The 19821-nt window shown below is 32.1% G+C and overlaps 1 protein-coding gene across 1 annotated transcript; it reads right to left on the bottom strand.

Annotated features, from left to right (window-relative positions):
- Positions 1-2962: 2962 nt before the first annotated feature.
- LOC129906101 (uncharacterized) lies at positions 2963-19587 on the bottom strand. Its single transcript, XM_055981737.1, has 3 exons — positions 18758-19587; positions 10192-10394; positions 2963-3297 (listed from the first exon to the last, which is right to left on the bottom strand). Exons 1-3 carry the CDS (start codon positions 19404-19406, stop codon positions 3190-3192), a joined length of 960 nt encoding a protein of 319 aa, XP_055837712.1. The 5' UTR covers positions 19407-19587; the 3' UTR covers positions 2963-3189.
- Positions 19588-19821: the final 234 nt, after the last annotated feature.

The raw sequence follows: 19821 nt of genomic DNA, 5'->3' as shown, positions 1-19821 counted from the left end.
ACAATTTTTTCATCTTTTCATCTTTCGTCTTTCTTAATCTCTACTATTAAACATAGTTGGCAACTATATAACGCCAAATTAGTCAAAATAGTTTTTTTTATAAAAATAAATAGGGTACTTATAGATGTCATTGCTCAAATCTACGACTCAAATCTGAGACTCAAGTCTGTTACGCAAATCCTTAACTCAAATCTACGACTCGAATCCGCGACTCACGTTTAGACTCAAATATACGACTCAGATCTGTAACTCAAATCTATGACTCTAATCCGCGACTAAAAACAGTGACCAAAATCTGCTCTGAAAATCTGAGAACTGAATCAACGACCAAAATTTGTGCCTCGAATTGACGACTCACGACTCAAATTTGGTACTCAAACCTGAGACTCAAGTTAGCGACTCAAGTTTGTGACTCAAATCTGAGACATGCTGCTACTAAAATGTGCGACTCCGAAAAAAAAATTTAAATGTTGAAGTGACTATTTGAAGGAAAACTTTTAATTTTTACATTAATTCAGTTAGGTAGATACTTTTCCTGACACATTCACTCTCAAAGATTAGCCAAAATGTTAAGTTTTTTGTAAGTTCAATCAACTCAAAAAACTTAGACTCGCGTTTTATTTAAGAAGTTCTGACAAAAAAACACAACTTTTCACTTTTCAAAATTCCTAATTAAATTAAATGAAGAAAAGGTACTGTCTTACATTCTCCACCTCCATTTCCACAATATGACCATCTTTAAAATCAAAAACTTCTAACCTAAGATATATTATTTTCTTAGTCAACCACAACGAAACGGCTATACCACCATCACACCGAGACTGGTACAACAGTAAATGAATGGCTCAGCTATATTTGAATCCCTTTCTTCGAAATACCATATTCCCAAATATCACAGCTTGCCAAAGTAAACTATAAGAGCTTAGGTAGACTGCTTTTATGCCAAACCATCATTCTCCATCGTCGTAGGTCGGTGTGTTGGTAAGTCGTAGGTAGTAGGAAATTACTCAAGACTTCTTCAGACTTTGCAGTCTTTCTTTTAAAAACCCACCCGCAACCTCCTCTACCAAAAATCTGACGATAGTGCTTTGCTTTGTTTTGCAAAAAGAAAAAGCCAAAAATTTTCTCTCTCGAAAAAACTTTTCCTTAAGAACGGTTCGCCGATAAATTACAACCAAAGTCTACCACACGCAGGGCATTACACAAAACTCTATAACGTCTTTCAAGGGTCTGGTGTATATAATAGTTTTGTTGGAGTTGTATAGTCCTTTTTTTGTTCCAAGATGATGGTGTTGGGTGGACATAATTTATGGTAAACTAAAGTTTTGCTAATTTGCGGTAATGTTGGGCCGCCTCCCGTTCCGCCAATATCTCTTCAAACTTTCTACTCCACTCTTCTATAGACTTATACAAAACCTACCTGGGTTATTTTTGGGGGGAGGAAGAAAAATTACCAACTTCAACAAACCCGCGCTATACTTACTCGTAGGTATACATCCTTTACGTTCCACTTGTATCTTTTCTCTCAAACTCTATGTCATAAGTCCAAGTATCTAAGAGTCTTAAAATTTCATTTTCCAAAAAAGGGTTAAGGAACCCATTCAACCTTCAATTTTGCCAGCCAGCCCGAACTTCACACAAAAAAACACCGCCAACAACAACAACAACAACATAATTGACTAAATAGATGCGAAACAGATGCTCGGTTGGTGCGGAATTTTGTTGTCACTTCTTCGGGTCGGGTGTGTGCTTCATGGCAGAAGTTTGTGTTTCGTCCTGACGATGGGGTGTATCATGGTGCAAACTGTGTGATGTCCTTTGTATATCTCTTTGGCTCGTAAACTTCACCGGGAGCACAGGTGCAGTGGCAACTTTGCTGAGGATTGTGTGGATCATAATTTAATTACTCTCCAGGAAGTGTGTGGTAATTCATAAATTTTGTGCCAAAAAAAAAACAAACAACAAAAATAGGTACTCATTTTGTCAAAGCAAATTTTCGGTGCTAAAGGATGTTCTCTCTGTATTAGAAAATAAGGAAGTGAAGACGTTATTTCTGCGGTAGGTACTTTTGTTGGTTCTTCTTACTCTATTTATGGAAATAATATTATCCTGAAAAATCAGTGAAAATCCCAACAAACCCCCGAATACAAATATAAATTGAATAAAAAAAAAAAAAAAAAAATCTGCACCAACGTCGTTTGGCGGAAAATTTCGGTGCACCACCGCCTCACCACGACTGCACCATGTAAGCACCATTTCATTTTTTATGATAAATTCACTGCAACATGATTCATAATTTTGCATTATTGAAAAATAAAAAAAAAATTGCGACGAGAAGGACATTCGAACCGGAGTATCCACAGGACTTTCAATTAGAAGTCCAACGCCGACCATCAAATTATGTTTGTTTGAACTTGCAATTTGTTGCTTAAGTCAAAATAACTTTGAAGATGATTTAAACATTTGTATAAGTACGAGAATAGAATTTTGTATCATGGTGCGCAGACGTAGTGCGGAGGTGGTGCACAGAATTTTTCATTCAAAATGAAATGGTGCGGCGGTAGTGCACCGATTTTTTTCTTACAAATTGAAATGGTGCGGACGTATTGCAGTCGTGGTGCAGCGGTGGTGCAGCGAATTTTTTTCATTTTTTGAAAACTGAAAATGGGCACGGGGTGCGGTGATGGTGTGTCGGTTTAGAATTTTTTTAAATGGTACGGACGCGGTGCGGCGGCTTAGACATTTTTTGTCATGGTGCGGACGTGTTGCAGCGGTGTGGTGCAACATAATAGAAATTCCTGATAATGGTGCGAACGTGGTGCAGCGATGGTGTTGCGGAGTTACATTTTTACTCAGGCCAGGACGCTGTTTTGAATCCTTAAGACTAAGAGACAATTAAAAATTCATAACAAGGACATTAAAGAGATTTTTTTGTAGGTATCATAAAAAATGTATTTATTTTTAAATATATTTTATTTATCATTAATTTCTGCATTGAAAGAAAGAAAAAGTTTGTATAAAAAAGAAAAGATATTATAGATTGAGAAAGAAAAAGGACACGTTTTGTCGATTGATTTTAAGGCGATTCCTTCATTCAATACTCTGATAGAAAATTGCAATGCACCATAATGTTGCTGTCCGCTTCTATCTTGTTGATAATAAAGGAAGTATAAAATTGTGTTCAATTCTTTAGAATGTTCCAAGGAAAAAGTACGCCTTTAGAGAATCGACTATTTTTGTAATATAAATGCCGTTAGTATGTAGAATGTAAATTAAATTTCGCAACGCAATTGAATCCTGAAACAAAAAACATAAAGAGAAAAACAGATTATTTAAATGGGTTAATAGAATGGTTAGTTTTTTGTTATAAGAAGATAATAATGATAAGACGTTTGATATAGTGAACTAATAAAAATCAGTCCTGTCCACGATATCGATATTTTATTCACTATTTCAATATTTTCACTGTAATAAAAAAATTAAAAAAATTTACATGGAATAAAGTTAATCAGATATAAATAACTAATAAGAATAGGCAAAGGGAACATAGCGACATGGCGACATAGCGACATAGCGACATGGCGACATAGCGACATGGCGACATAGCGACATGACAACATGGCGACATAGCGACATGGCAACATAGCGACATGGCGACATATCGACATAGCCACATGGCGACATAGCGACATGGCGACGGAAGCAGAGAAATAAATGAAAAAATCAGTCTGTTTATGCAGTTTCTAGTGTAGTTTATTAATCTTAATAATATTATTTTGCATTCAAAACGTGAATTGCCAAAATTATATAATATATATGTTTTGGCGACCTAAATAACTTTTGAAATGTATTTATTGGTGATGGTGCATACCTACATTTTTTGTTTTTTCATAATAAAGTTTATTACTTAAGATTTTTTTTTATAATTCTGGAGAAATTTAAACCCTCAATATTGATTTGAAATCTGCGAATAAAATCTCGAAGTTTATATCTTTTCTTGCTCATGTGCCATAGTAACTCAATTATAAAAACTATGCACGAATTTCCATAAAGCACAATTGCCAAATAAAATATATACTCAAAACACTCAAGACCTAAAGGCTCCGGTTCTTGATGTTCTTGACTTTTCAATAATTGAGGATCCTTTAAATTTTCAAATCCTTTTCGAAAATAATACAAAATACCAACTTCTTCCATTCTCATTGTAATTTCATTAATTTTTGGCAAAATAATAGAATGTTTTTGGAAAAATATACTAGTTTGCTCTGAAAAAACAACTTCCAATCTTAATTTTTGTCGTTCTTCAGACGTAAAAAAAGTGTATACAAAAATAAATGAAGCAACAAGAGCTTTTTTTTTGCCAACCTCGAAGAGATCAAAATTTGTCGTGGGGTCATCAAAAACATGAATATTTTTATATTCCATGTCCACACTTAAATCGTCTATTATAAATTTATAGTAGGGATTAGCAAAGAGTGTGTAGTTTTCAGTGAAGAGATCATTCAAATTATGCGGTGGTGTCAGTATTGTATAGCCTCGAAATGAGTCATAAATTTTGCCTAGATAGGCTGTCCGAATTACTAGAGCTCCAAAGCTCAAAGTTATCAAAGATAATCGAAAACCAAGTTTACTTGGCAAGTGCTGAATTGATGCTCCAATAAGGAGTGATATGATTTCAAGACCTCTCATTTGATGGTCACTCAATCTAAGAAAACTAAAATATCGTTTAAAGGGACGTGTGTTTTTTAAAATTATGCAACCAGCGATCAAGGATAAAGAAGCCACAATACAAATCCATGTTGTGAAATTGAAGGGTTCTAAGATCCAAGTTTGAGTCCGAAATTTGTTAAGCTGCGGAGAAAGAGCGATTACCATCCATGACAAATAGTACGGTACGCTTTTTGAGTACAAATTATTTCTTCTAGGTCGATTTCTTAAGTATCCCATAAAAATGTCAATTTTTCCATCACTGATCTATAAAAAATGGAAATTAAGTTTTAGAATTAAATGATCATAAATATTTGAATAGTACCTACCGGAAGTTCATCATTAAGAAATTCTAATGGTGTGGATTTATGAACTTCAATTTTAAAATTCATTCTTTTAGCAAACTCTTTCAGTATTATTACTTCGAAAAAAGACATTTCATAGTTTTCTAGTGATTTGGGTATCTTAAAATTGGTCATGCTTAAAATAAGTTCATTTATGGTTAAAACTCGAAGAGGACATCCACGAAAATTTTCTGCTTTGGGCGGAAATAATGGTTCTCTGATGTTCACAGAGTTACTTTTAAACCTATGTATAACAACAGGTTTTGTTGAACGACATGCAAGTTCTTGGTAAGGAAAAAAGGTGTAAAAAATAACACTTCCCGACTCAGTTTCTATAATGACATTTACATTAGCGATCATTAGCAGTAAAAAATCTGAAAATATATTTTCTATTTCATTGATGTTTAACATTTTTACTGCTGAAGTTCTAAGGACAATGAAATAATAGAGTTGTGAATCTCTGCGATAGGCATGAATCCAAGGAATAAGACGCCTTCGAATAAACAGAAATCATATTTAACCATGTTGTAATGTACTACTATAAGACTTTTACTCACCTAAATGCTTTATAGGAGTCTATGAACCATAAATTATAGTCACCTGATTGTTGGGTTCTTTGATTGTTGATATGAATTAGAAGTCGAAAGTTCCAATTCTCCATTAGGATATCGCTTATTGTATCAAGAAAAAATTGTTTATTTTCGTCGGAATCAGTTTCGATGACAATATTCAATTCATCGATGGTATTATTGAAAGAATTGGCAACTGCATACTTAATAGCTGCTGGCAGAAAAGATTCAGATTTTGCACCGAGAAATCCTTTCAAAAATACTAAAATCAAGAATTTCAGTATCAACATGATTGATTTCAAAACAGAAACCTCTTTCATTTCTCACACATGTGTGATAGATAAATATTATAGTTTTTACATGTTTCGTATCAAAAAAAAAAAAAAAAAAAACAATCAAAAACGGACTAGATCCAATACGAGATACGATTAAATAGACGGACAATATATAGTACTTCATGGAATCATTGTGTTCAAAAGTGATGAAAAAGATAACCTTTGAAATGTTAGCACCGATATTTAAAAGTCAATTTTCTTTTTGATTTAATTTCCAGACTTATAATATAATACTTCGCGTGGGTAATAAACATTATGAATACTTAGGGACAGTTTGTTCAAAGTCGATTATCTTTTAATCAAGGATTTCTCCATAAAAAAATCCTTGATTAAAAAAAAATAGAGTGTGAAAAAAACCAGCCCTTAGTTCATAAAGTCAAAAGTGTAAGGAATGTGTTTGACTTAAATAATTATTTTGATATCAAACGTTTAGAAAAATATTTAGGGATTTTCCATTGTACATACAACAAAGTTCATAAGATAAAATATAGAGAATTTTATTCTCTTAACCTAACGTCGCACTATTGTCCAAAAAGATATAAGTCGTGTTTATTTCTAAGAGAAATATAAGCAGAGCTTCAAAAACAGCAAAGAAAATATTTTTTTGATTACTAGTTTAATTTATAGAGTTAATTTTTTTCTAGAGAAAAAAAAAGAAAAAAAAAACAAAATTCTTCATTTTCATTTTTGCAATTTTGGCATAGGTATTTAATGAAAAATCTTATTTTTTTGTTAATAGTTCCTAGTTGTATCGTTTACAAGTAAATTTAAATTTGAAATTAAAAAAAAGTTTTAATCAGAGATCAGAAATAAATCTCAACCTTTTGAAAGGTTCCTTATTAACTCTTATTTGTCACCATTTTCAATAAAGGTCATAAAATAACCTTTATTTTTAAAAAAGAAAAATTTCGGTCAAGGTCTGACCGATTGTTTCGGTCAACCAGTGAGATTTATCGCTGAGAGAAAAAAATAAATCTCATCTGCAAATGTATCAATTCCTAGAGACATTTGAATGGTGCCATATGAAAGCTTATATTCTCAGCTACCCGATAGTGGTATAATCGGATTTTTGGATTTTTTTTTCAAAATTCCCAGATAATCGCGTTTGAAAGTTGAGGTAAAATTTTTTTTCGAAAAATCCCCGAAAGCTAAACCGCTCAAGAGCAATTTTTGGGAGTGATGCCAAATGATAGCTTGTGTCATGGGCCTACGCTTTGCACATTATCAGATTTTTAAAAAATCGTTTCCATGTTAAACCGCCACATCATGCCTATTTTTTCAGAATCAGGCTTAACTTTTTTGTTTACTTTAAGTTCTCTCGGTTTGAGAACGCGTTCACCTACAGGTTAGAGTTATATAGGTTAGAGTCCCCGCTACCTTTTGGCATTAAAAAATGTTTTTTCATTTTTTTTTTTTTTTTTTTCAAAATTCCGAGATATATGTAGCCGTTTGAAGTTGGGCGGGCGAAAACGCTTCTGGAAGCTGAACGCTTTGACCTAGATATTAGAACATCGGTCTCCTGAAATATTCGAAATTGCATTGGTTGTGCTTGTCGTCCCAGCCAGCGACTCAAATCACAGTGGAAAACACATTTTCGTCTTTAGATTTTAGGTACTTTAAACGAAAAGAGATATAATCTTGGGTCAAAAGAACTTTGAGAATCTATTTAGTTCAAACATTATTTAATACATAATCTTAGAAAAAAAAAAAAAATCATGTGTGCAATTCACACGTGGTAGAAGTGAAACCTTAAAAAATAATTTTTCTTGGAAAAAAAATATAAAAAAAATCTACCTATTTTTATTCTATCACCTTCAAATCCATGTTTTTTATATGACAACCTAGATAAATTTTATATCATCTGAAAGCTTATTGTCTTAGCTCAAAATATATATATCAATCAAGTCTATGAGACATCTACAAAAAGAGCTCAAATTTTTTGAACTCGATCAATTTCCATCAAAAAAGCGAAAAAACACGTATTTTTATCTTCTCACACTATTAAATCCATTTTTTTCCCTAACAACCTATACAAATTTTTACACTATCTGAAAGCTTATTGTCTTAGCTCAAAATATATATACCGATCAGGTGTATGAGACATCCACAAAAAGAGCTAGAATTTTTTAAACTTGATGAAATTTCATCCAAAAAGTAAAAAAAACATTTATTTTTATGTTTTCATGCTATTAAATCAATTTTTTTGTTTGACGACCTATACAAAATTTTATATCATGTGAAAGTTTATTGTTTCACCTTGTATAATAATGTATAAATCTTACTTCAAAGATGTCTACAAGAGAAGTTAGAATTTTTTAAAGTCAACCATGTCGAATTTCCAGACTGAGATTACGGTACTTCCTACACTGGTAGCTGGTCATCGCCAACAGATCTCCACAGGTGTTTTGAGGTATTTTTAAATTTTTTTCAATTTAAGATTGTGTAACTTGTAGAGCACGTAACGTTATGTGTGATATATCAAATAAAAGGTTATGTTATCAGCATGCGTATTAAAGTTAAATCAAATTTGTATATGCACTAGATCAAAAGATATTACGTGTGTTGGAAAAGAACATCTTTTTACCGTTATCTCCGAATTTTGAATATGAAGTTAATTGAAATTTTGTACAATTATCACTTATTTAATTACCTATCTACAGTACAAATTTCATTCATCTATCTATTAAAATAAAAAAGTTATAACAAGTTGAAGTCGTGTCGCGTTTTCGTTTCATCTTGTTTCAAATCACTACGATACTAAAGAAGTTTTCACTTCAAAAAATTCTTTTCATATTTATTTTTGCAATGTTAAGACATTCTTGACATATTCGACATTTTCCTTTGAATTGACCATTTTTGATTTATTTTCAACGAAAACGGTTAAAGGTTGACCTTTTCCATTTATTTTTTTGTAAAAATCTCAAACATTGAGAGCTATTTAAAAAAAAAAAAAAAATAAAATATAAATCTCAACCGATAACCTTTATTTTTGATTTTTTAAAATAAATCTCAAACCTTAACTGAAACTATTTAAAGTAATGTGGTAACTCTCAGAGAGAAACCGATTGAAAAATAAAGGTTGACTGTTATTTCTGGTCTCTGGTTTTAATAAATGAAACAAAAAAGCACCATTTTTTTTTACAGTTTATCGAGTTTAAATATAGAGCTACAAAAAAAATCCATAATAGTCCATGCATTAAGTCGAATAGGATATTTTCACCAAACAATTGTGGAGCCAACCGAGATTTTGTACTTGGAAAAAACAAAAACGTTTGAGAAAACGCTTACTTTGGCATACCTTGACGCACGTAAATGCTTATTTCTCTGTTAATACTTATGCTAGAAACTTTTTTATGGTTTTAATTCTTAGAAAAAATATCATTCTTTGTAACTGCGTTTAAAAAAATTGTATATATCTTTTTTATTATTCAGATATTATATGTATATTCAAGGCAGTTCAAATTTGTCTTGCCCATGATAATTTTTGACTTTGAGGTCAGTTTTCTTCGAAAAAGGCGTCTAAAATATAACGTTTTCATTCTTTATTCTATAATGCAGGTAAATAATTTTGAATAAAAAAAAAATCAAAAGGTTGCCGAAAAACATATACATTTTATGATACTTGGAAAACCTGCAACGGGTAAAATCTTAAAAGAATGAGTTTTTTTTTAGCTTAAGACTTAAAAATCTAAGAATAGGTACCTACTTAATTTATTTTTGTTCTTAAAGTTCAAGTTTTCTGGTTTTTTTTGTATTTAAAAATTAAAAAAAAAACCATTTTGAAGTACCTAAGTAATTTGTTTAGTATTTCTATTCTTCAATATGTCATTAAGGGGTATCGTCTTAACAATTTTTGATCTGTTCTTTTATCAGGATTTTGTTTAAACTATTTCAATTAGTTTTTAAACCTAATTGTATGAAAATTGCCAACTTTTTTGGAGTAATTTGTACTTTAAAAAACTCTATACAATTTTTGTATTTACAAAAAAGTCATGGAACCGATTTTTAAGTTTGTAAGTTATCAGGTTTCCCGTAACTGATTTTTTTTTTAATTTTATTTTTTATTTACACCTGGCAACCCTTTTTCTCTATTTTGATTTTTTCTAATCGAGATTTTTGCATCAATATACCTACGCATTATTTATCATTTTTAGGGCTATTTATCATAATAAAAATCTTATATTTCATCATTTCTATCTTCTCATATAGCGGCAAAAACGAAATATTGAAACTCACCTCTAGTTTATGTAATATCTTTTCAAATTCTGGACTACCAATATTTTCAACCAATTTTGAAAATTCCTCACTCGTCTCAAGTTTATCAAAGAACAATGATAAAATTTGATCCTGTGGCAGTATATCGAGTATACTGTCAACCAATCCATGAAGTCCATTTAGGCTTTCCGTAGGCATCGTTGTTGTTGAATTTGCATTTTTATCTAAAAAAAAAAAAAAAAAAATAATAACAACAAAGTTAGTTATATCCCCTTTCAAAAAAAGTATAAAAAGGAATAAAGAAAAAACCCTTTCCGGTTGCTTTATATTTTTAGTTCTCTATCACATTTCAAACATAAAACAAAAAGGATTAAAATGCGCAAAATTAAATATTAAAAAAAAGGATTCTCAAAAAAAAAAAGCCTTTCCCTCTCTTTGTCTCCCTGTCTCCCCTCATTCTCCATCTCTACACAAATTGAAGGTGTGAAATTTACCCAAGATGAATACTGAAAGAATAAAAAAAAAAAAAATAAACATGGAGAACAAAGGACGAACATCTCGTCACCATTCCACTTTTTTGCTCAAAAGGACATGTTTCAAAAAAATAAAAATAAAAATGGCAACCGACTTTGAATGATTTTAATATTTATGACGTGTGGTTGCGCAGCCCGAACCAGCTCCCTTCAACATCGACACCGAATCACCGACAACATCGACAAGCTTCAAGCAAAGAAAGAAATTCAAATCTAAAAGTTTTTATTAAAAAAAAAAGGGTATCCGGTATCCGTTGTCCACCTTTTGAGTGTAAATATATGAGCCAACCGGAACCGGATAGGAGGCGAAAGACGAGAGAGGAATGTGCATACAGTGTACAAAAGAGGGAGTCTAGAGCGCTCTTTTGGGAGACTTAACGCACAAACGATCCGAGATCCATTGTGAAACGCGCAGAGAATAACCAAAAAATTGCCAGACACTCATTTCCATTTCATTAGCAAGGACATGGGACTGCTTTAGCACGTCGCCAGATAGATTACGAGCTCAGCAGTGGGATTCCTTCCCCCCCAAAACACCCCCTCTTGTCATCACTTTTTTTTATAGGATTGTTCCATATGATTGGGAGGTTATGGGTGGACGGAAAGACGTGGTGAAAAGGATTTTTTTTTTATTTTTCCAGGATGTGGATTATGTGCAGTTGAGGTTCTTTTTTTTTGTTGATGATGGTAGTTTTTACTTCCCCCCTCCCTTTTCATTTTGGTTGAGAGAAAGATTATATAATATTACAAAAGGTGACCAAACGATGTAATTCTCCAGAGATAGGTCCTGTACAAAGGACAATCGGAATTGTTTTTGTGTTGTGGTAGGTATGGTTTAGTATAACCTAAAGATTTTAGTTAAGCGTCGTCGACTGTAAAGTTGGTAGAGACATTACATACAACGAAGAAAAGAAAATATAGGGTTTTATGACGAACCTAGTATTAAATGTTGTGAAAGTAACAATTAGGATTATATTGGCAGCTTAGTGAATTCAATATAAAGTTCCAAAGAAATAGATGGAGAGGGATATACAATGGTTGGCATGGGCTTAATTTTATACCACTGTGTAGGGGATATTGTGTATGTAGCAAAGTATTTAAGTGTTGGTGTAGGGACAAGGAAATACCTAATTGTATAATCTTTGTAACAAAATCGATATTTAAAGGATAAAATTGGTACAACAAAGGGTACATTAGGTCTTCATGATCCGATGACTATATTCAGCAAATTTTTGTTAAGATAAATGTCTAGATTGGGAGAACTGATTTTAGATTGACTGATTCAGGGGGTCCAAGGTCACATCCAAATATTAAATTCTTTAGGACGAAAACTGTTTAAATTTGTGCTTCTTATGACGGATGGGCGATAGTTACCGATAGTATATTTAAGTAGTTAAAAAATAATGTAGGGTAAGCGGGGGTTTATTTGACACCGGGGCACATTAGACTTTGCGTTTTTCGGTATGATCGGGCTTTTAATAAGGAATAGTTTGGATGAAGAAAGAACCTTAGTTTGATTTAAAGAAATTTTGTGAAATTTCACAGTCTTTTTATTTCTGATCTAATTTTTGACCACTTTTTCGTGGTTCCAAGTACACTTAATTTTTGCTATGAAAACCAGTTTAATTATATTAAATATGTATTTCTACAAGTGCCTTATTGATTTTCAGATATATAATCTAATTATAAGTCCGATATGAGGCATCGGAGTACATAATATGTACTCCGATGCCTCAAAATAGATGGGGAAGAGCCGACATCGAGCAATCGATTTTGGGAGTTGTTTATTAAAACTATCTATATCTCGAAAACGAAGCGAGACATCGAAAAATTATGTTTAATCTTTTTGTCTTATATTATCATGAGGAGTCTAAAAAAGTAATTTGCGATTCACGAAAATCTGATTTACGATTTTTGAAAATATCGAAAATACGTTTTTAGCTTATAAATCTGAACAAAAAAAAAGTATTGTATGGGGGCCGCAGTTATTCACAAAAACCCTTAACGGATTCTTTTTTTTTTTTTTTTTTTTTTTTTTTGTCCGTGGGTAGGTGTTGAAATCTTCAAAAGATTCTATGAGGCCCGGAAAACGCGTGCTCATAGATATGTGGGACTCTTAACCACTAAAACCACCTCCTCCTCCCGATTGCAACTAAGTTCAGATGGAACTTATCTAGCAATTTATCTTTCTCGAAGTTAAGTTACGTGTTGTAGGTAACTTTCCGATGAAAGTTCCTACTGATGATATTTAAAAATAAATTAAATCATTTAAGTAATGGTTTAAATTTTGTTATCAAAAAAATACTTTAAAGGAAGTTAAACAAATAAAATCTCTAAAACATTTAAATTTATATTAATCAATGCCGATATTTTGAAATAAAGGAATTAAATTGAAAAATTTCACTGTACCAAATCGGAAGGTTTAGTCCTTCGCAAACGTCGTACTAAGTTTGTCTCGTCGAGTATTTCTAGTATTGTTCTATTAGTATGTTCGACTAACCGTTTTCGATGTTTTTGGGCAAACGTTTTTATTTCTTCGCGAACCGTGGGGATTCCAAGATCCCTGTGAAGATCTTCGTTTCTTATATACCACGGCGCATTTACAATTGATCTTAATAATTTATTTTCAAAGGTTTGTAATCTATTTAAATTTGTATCGCGGGTACAACCCCAGAGTTGAATACCATATGTCCAGACAGGCTTAAGTACTTGCTTGTAAACTAATAATTTGTTTTCAATACTAAGTCTAGAATGTTGTCCGAGCAACCAGTACATTTCTCTTAACTTAATATTTAATTGATCACATTTATTTTTAACATGCGGTTTCCATTTTAATTTCGCGTCGAGAGTCATCCCGAGATATTTTGCCTCATTTGCAAATGGGACTTGAGTAGTATTAATAAAAACAGGTAGTCTATTTATTTTCTTATATGTAAAGTCCACGTGGACTGACTTAAATTCGTTAAGCGCTATTCGCCATGTTTGTGTCCATTCATTGACATTGTTAAGAGCATTTTGCAATTTACTTGTCGATTCGTTAATTGTTTTGCCTACTGCAAGTATTGCGGTGTCGTCAGCAAAAGTAGCTACAATTGTGTTTTCTGTTTGAGGTATATCGCGTGTAAATAGAAGGTACAGAATGGGACCTAAAACACTACCTTGTGGTACCCCAGCCACTATTTCCCTAAAGTCTGAGTAATCATTTCCGTGCCTAACGCGAAAAATTCTGTTCTCTAGATATTCTCTAAGAATGATAAAGTGTCCTTCAGGTAGGACTTGTCTTAACTTGAATTTGAGACCCTCGTGCCATACTTTATCAAAAGCTTGAGACACATCTAAAAAGACCGCTGAACAAATTTTCTTTTCTTCAAGAGCTTTCTCAATGACATCGGTGATTCTATGTACTTGATCAATCGTCGAGTGCTTGCTTCTAAAACCGAACTGGTGTTCAGGTATAAGACCTTTTTCTTAACGGATTCTGATAAATAGAATATTGAGCGAGGTCCTAAGCACCATTTCACGAAGGATACATGCGGATACATTTTTAAAACGCTTGACGAAATCAGAACAAATAATTGAAATAAAGCGCCTAAGGTCTTGAAACAAAATTAAATTTTCTTCCATTTTAAGACTTAACAACACATTTGTTTTTGTGGTAACATCATAATAGAACACCAAAAAATCATAAAAAAAAATGTTTGTCCAGCTAGCTTTGATAAATAATAAAATACACTCAAAAAAATTATCTAACTTTAAATATATTTTTACTTATTTTAATCTTATGTTCATGACACTGCAGAACGTCGCATGCAGTTTAAATTTTTGTTTCTTTACATCAAAATATTTATATTCGGAAAACTTCGAATTTTAATAAAGTTCCACTAGATATGTAAAATTGCACACTGTGCACTGGTATGTAAGCGATTTTTGAACCTAATAAAAAAGTTTTTTTAATGGTGAATCAATATTTTGATAGAACTATGCTTAAAGTATAGTAAATTAAAACCATCTTTGTAAAAAAAATAGTATTCGTTATTGAAAAAAAAAAGAAAAACAGTTATGAGGCTCCTTCGGGGAACCTTTGAATTTTGCAATGTGAGCACAGTTACACGTTGATTTTGGGGAAATATATATTAAATAAATTATTTAAAAATAAATCGACATCGATTAATTTTGAATAAGATTTTGTTTTTTCTTCTTCTTTTTAGAAAATGAATTTTTTGATTTATATATTTCGTATATTTTTAAGTAGATTGTTTAAAACCAAAAATGTATTTTTTTTTTCTGACCGAACAATAGACGAGCAAGATCCGCTGATAGTTTTAAAAATATAATGCACACGATGTGGGTTTTAATCCATCATTGTCAAATGTACCCCTTTTAAAGTCAAATGTGCCCCGGTCCTGGGGCACTTTTGACAAAATGACTTTTTATAGAAAACATTATTTTTTTAAATGTTGAAATGTTGTAAAATAAAAAATTTACTGTTAAAATAATCTTGAATAGTGAATAAATCATATAAAAAAGAAAACATTGGAAAACATTTAACAGTTTTTGGAAATACAGACCTTTAAAAACTAAATGTCAAATGTACCCCCTTCTCCCCTAGAGCCGAATAAAACCACAATAAGGTTTGATACTAAGTGCAAATTGGATGAAGATTTTTTAATGATTTTACCAATTTCAATCCATAAGAATATTTTTCAGGATGAAAAATATCTTAGAATTCAAAAAATTTTTTTTCACCTATTGACCTACACATGTTTAACTGAAAAAATTGTAAAGATCAAAACGAAATACGGAGGGGAGAAGCAAAAAACTAGTTTAAAGTAGACTTTGTAGAAATTTCGTTAAGATCTGGGATAGACAAGTTAACAAATTTGATTGCCCTTAAAATGGTCTTTCAGAATATAGAAGCATACAAAAAAATATTTTTGAATTTTGGTTAAGTCTGATAGCTTCTAAAAGGCTATCTTTATTTTATATAAAAAAAAAGATACATTACTACAAATGAGAAAGTTTAAAATTAAATTCGATATTTTTAACTGGCGGAAAGTTTTTACTTAACAAATTCTTAACTATAATAACATTTTAGAGGTGTATTGCATTATATTTGGAAAAATTGCAACAACCAATTAATAATTAAGCTATTTGAAAATTTAAAAAATGATCAACAAAGGTCTGTAATTGTTTAAATTATTTCTCAAGAACAAAACAATTAGTTCTTAACATTAAAATTTTGTAATATAAAAAAATGTTCCACATACGCCAGAGTGACCTTTTTTTTAAGTAAATAATCATTTTTAACAAAAAATAAAACCGACTTCTATTTATCAAAACGGGGGTTTATGGTTTTTCTAATAGTTCATATGGCCAGAAATGGGACCACATTGCAGCCACCAGTTTAACAATACAAAAAGATTTAAATGGCGTTAAAAGAGTACAAAGTGCTTAGAGGGGTAATTTGGCAAAATATTGTGGGAAGTTTTGGTTATTTAGCATACAAATTTGTTACCGTTGTTTTTATGTTACTAATTTTTGTTAGCCGTGAATGAATTCCAGAAAAAATTAAAAAAAATTTAACAACTCCTAAAGGGAGGTATCAGCTTTGGGTAGATATTGCTGATACCGGCTGTAGTTTGTGTTAAAATTTTTTTTGAAGTCATTAAAAAACAAATATATCCAAAGTTTTTGAAATATTTTCATTTTTCCCGCATATAAATTAAGACATTTTTGTCAATAAAAATGCATAACAAAACTTAAAAAACATTTAGATTATGATCATTTAAATTCAAAATCTTGGTCCATCAATTCTATGGAATAAAACAAAAAACGGCTCAATGAATTGAATCAAAACTATGTTGGCAAATATAACTGTAAAAGTTAAAAGATTACTGCATATTCCAAAAGCCATCAAACATCAAAGGCCTTTTTCTTCTTGATTTTTAAAATTAATTTAAAGAATTAAAAAAAAAAAAAAACAAAAAACCGTACACTGAGGGAAAAAATAAATTGAAGTTGAAACGTCGTTGTTTCAAAGATGAACTACTTTGATTTATGTGACTTTAAGATACGAAACCATCAAAAATTAACCTTTTTTCTACGTTGATTTTAAAATGTTCATCTTCAACGCAAAATCATTCCGAATAATAGTTAAATCAATTTGGTTTTCATTGATTTTACGTTGTTTTATGGTGGCTTTTCCCTTAGTGTACCTAATTTTTTGGAAACTAATTCAAGAAGCTTTGAGCCTCGAGCCTATTTCGAAATCGTAGAATCAAAACGTTCCCAAGCACCTTTTTGTATTGGTCTGGAGTTAGGGCGTTTATAAAACAATACAAAAGGAACCTTATCCTTTTCCTGAGATAGCAGAACAGCCAATAAATGATCAGAGGATGTTTTGTTAATGGAATGACGAACTGTGAATAGCTCTTTTCGTCTGATCTTACAAGAAAGAAAAAACTACCACAAATCTTAGAATATTACGTATACTGTCCAAACGATCAGAGCTTCTATAGATGTGCAAGATGGGGTCCTTGCCATAAAGTTAAGAATGTCACGTTGTTCCTCGGTACAAAAATTTAAGTATTAGACCGGTCTGGTAAATTTCTAGACATGAATTCCATAGAAAACGTCTTTTGGAGCTTTTCCCCTTTTTGTACGTTATTTTTTATGAAAAAGTATCACAATTCTTTAACATTTTTCTAGTCAATCCATATATACATGATAAGTGTAAGTAAATGAGACAAAAAAAATTTTGAGATATTTCGTCAAAAGTCTTAAAAATCCAATAACATGAACCGTTAAACCGACGAAGTTACGAATACCAGAGTTACGGGCGACAGAGTAACGAGCGTCAAAGTTACGCGAAACCGAAGTTACGAAAAACTAGAGTTACGAATTCTAAAGTTATGTTAAGCTATGATATGTGATTTTTGGGTTGGCAACAATTGCGAGGAACGATATGCAATTATGGAAATACAAACAAGAGATTAACATTTTTCTCATTGGTCAGAACTAAATGAGTAAAGCGAAAATGGGTGTTATTTAATCTTGTAAAATTTTCATTGGATAGGATAGGAAATAGAAAAAAAAAACATGAGTATACTTATGTAAGTTTGGGGGACATAATTGAATTTAACTTCTTATTTGTCCAACTAATAGTACAAATACGTATTTTTTTTTTCTATTAATTAATATAATTATTCATAGCGTATTTTGTAATACCCACTTTGTTAGTATCTATATTAAAATAATAACCAAACCACCCCTTTTTTTTACAGACGTTATTTTGGTGTGGTTAACTGTTGTTGTAATTGTTGCCAACCCAAAAATCACATGTCATAGCTTAACATAACTTTAGAATTCGTAACTCTAGTTTTTCGTAACTTCGGTTTCGCGTAACTTTGACGGCCGTAACTCTGTCGCGCGTAACTCTGTTATTCGTAACTCCGTTACCATTTCACCTTAAGTTGTTCACATTCATCATTCATTATTCGTTTCATTTATAAGTTAATCATTAAGAAATACAAATTAAAAGTGATAAATGAACGCATTTTCGTTCAAAACACTGTCACTGTCATAACTCTGCACATTTCGATAAATTTGATAGAATTTTTTTTTTTCCAAAAACTTCAAAGATTTATCACACTTTTAAATTTAGCCGAGAATGTACTAAAGTTGATTTATTTATTTACAGTTCATATACCTACAATCCCACAGCAAATGCATCAATTTGATAAACAAGCTGTCATTCAAGTCTTTAATTCCACTTAATCTACTTTTGTTGTAAGTTGACAGAATTGTCTCCACGTTCACACACAATGATTGATCATGCACATTTGCAATGATAACTTTAAAATCGGTCAGTCGACGATTGAGTTTTTTGACTTTTGCACGTGAAAGTCATGTGATAAAAGTAGCAATGCCCATATAAATATTAAAAAGTCTTAAATAATTGCAGTTAAAACCTTTTAAAGCAGTATGAAAAAATGTATGTCAATTAGAAACTAGTTACAACCAGGCTACTTAAGTTGTATCATATATGTACATACCTTCCTCTTCTTCCTCTTCAACAATATTCTCCTCCGGCGTTCCTGTGACATTTACCAATGCATACGCCAACCCAACCACATCCAATCCACTATTATTGAGATAATTCAAAAACGAATTCATCTCGGGATTTGCAATGATGCGATCCTTTAGCTCATCAAAATCCTTACTCCTCAAATAAGTATAACCTTTTTGCACTTCCATATCATTCTTATAATATCTAGCAACAATTCCACTCACTTCCTGTGGCACCAAACTCACAAAATCACTCATATCAATCTGTGGCTTCTCGAAAACATAATTTCCATCTTCGCCAACTTTTACAATCTCATCATCGGCATCGTCGACAAAGTCCCAATGGACGAAATCGTTGCGTGGTTTAGTTTCGACAAATATCAAATCATCCGTTTTCAAATCACTTTTAAGACTGTCCTGTATGGAGGATGTAACATTTTGTGTGCCATAGTGCATTATGTCATCGATGATGCCGAGACTTCCGGAAATTCTGGCTAAATCGCGACTCGATTGAACTCCGGCTGCGGCGGCGGCGGCGGGTAATGCCGTTGTCGTCGTCGTCGTCAACGTCATCGTTATCAGAATGATGGATGATGAGAGCGCCGCCTGGTGGAGGAAAAAGCAATTTGCCAACATAATCGAGGATTTAAGGAGATTTCGAAAGGATTGAGATTTACTGCAAGTTTGTTCCGATATTTATATAGTATACCGCCACGGTTAACCGTTTTAAAGCTGGCGATGCACGACGACGAGGACCGTTATGTGCTCTATCTTTATGCGACCGAATGCGACCCCAGCATTCGACTAATTGAATTAAATCCTCAAATCTGTTGCTTGGATGAATTCGTTCCGGAGGCTATCATCGCATGAAAATGGAACACCCCCTTATGCCCACGCAGGCACAGTCTTGCATCTATGAGATAGAGGTATGGTGTGTCGCTGTGATTAAATTCACGCCAAACTGTTTTCGTCCGCATCGTTCGAGGTGGGACGGGTGGGCGGTAGGAGGAACGTATACAAGATTGTTTATGTGTCAGATGGAGCAAATTAA

Source organism: Episyrphus balteatus, chromosome 1, assembly GCF_945859705.1.
Source record: "Episyrphus balteatus chromosome 1, idEpiBalt1.1, whole genome shotgun sequence".
Lineage (NCBI taxonomy): Eukaryota > Metazoa > Arthropoda > Insecta > Diptera > Syrphidae > Episyrphus > Episyrphus balteatus.
This window is presented reverse-complemented; position numbering and strand designations above follow the sequence as displayed.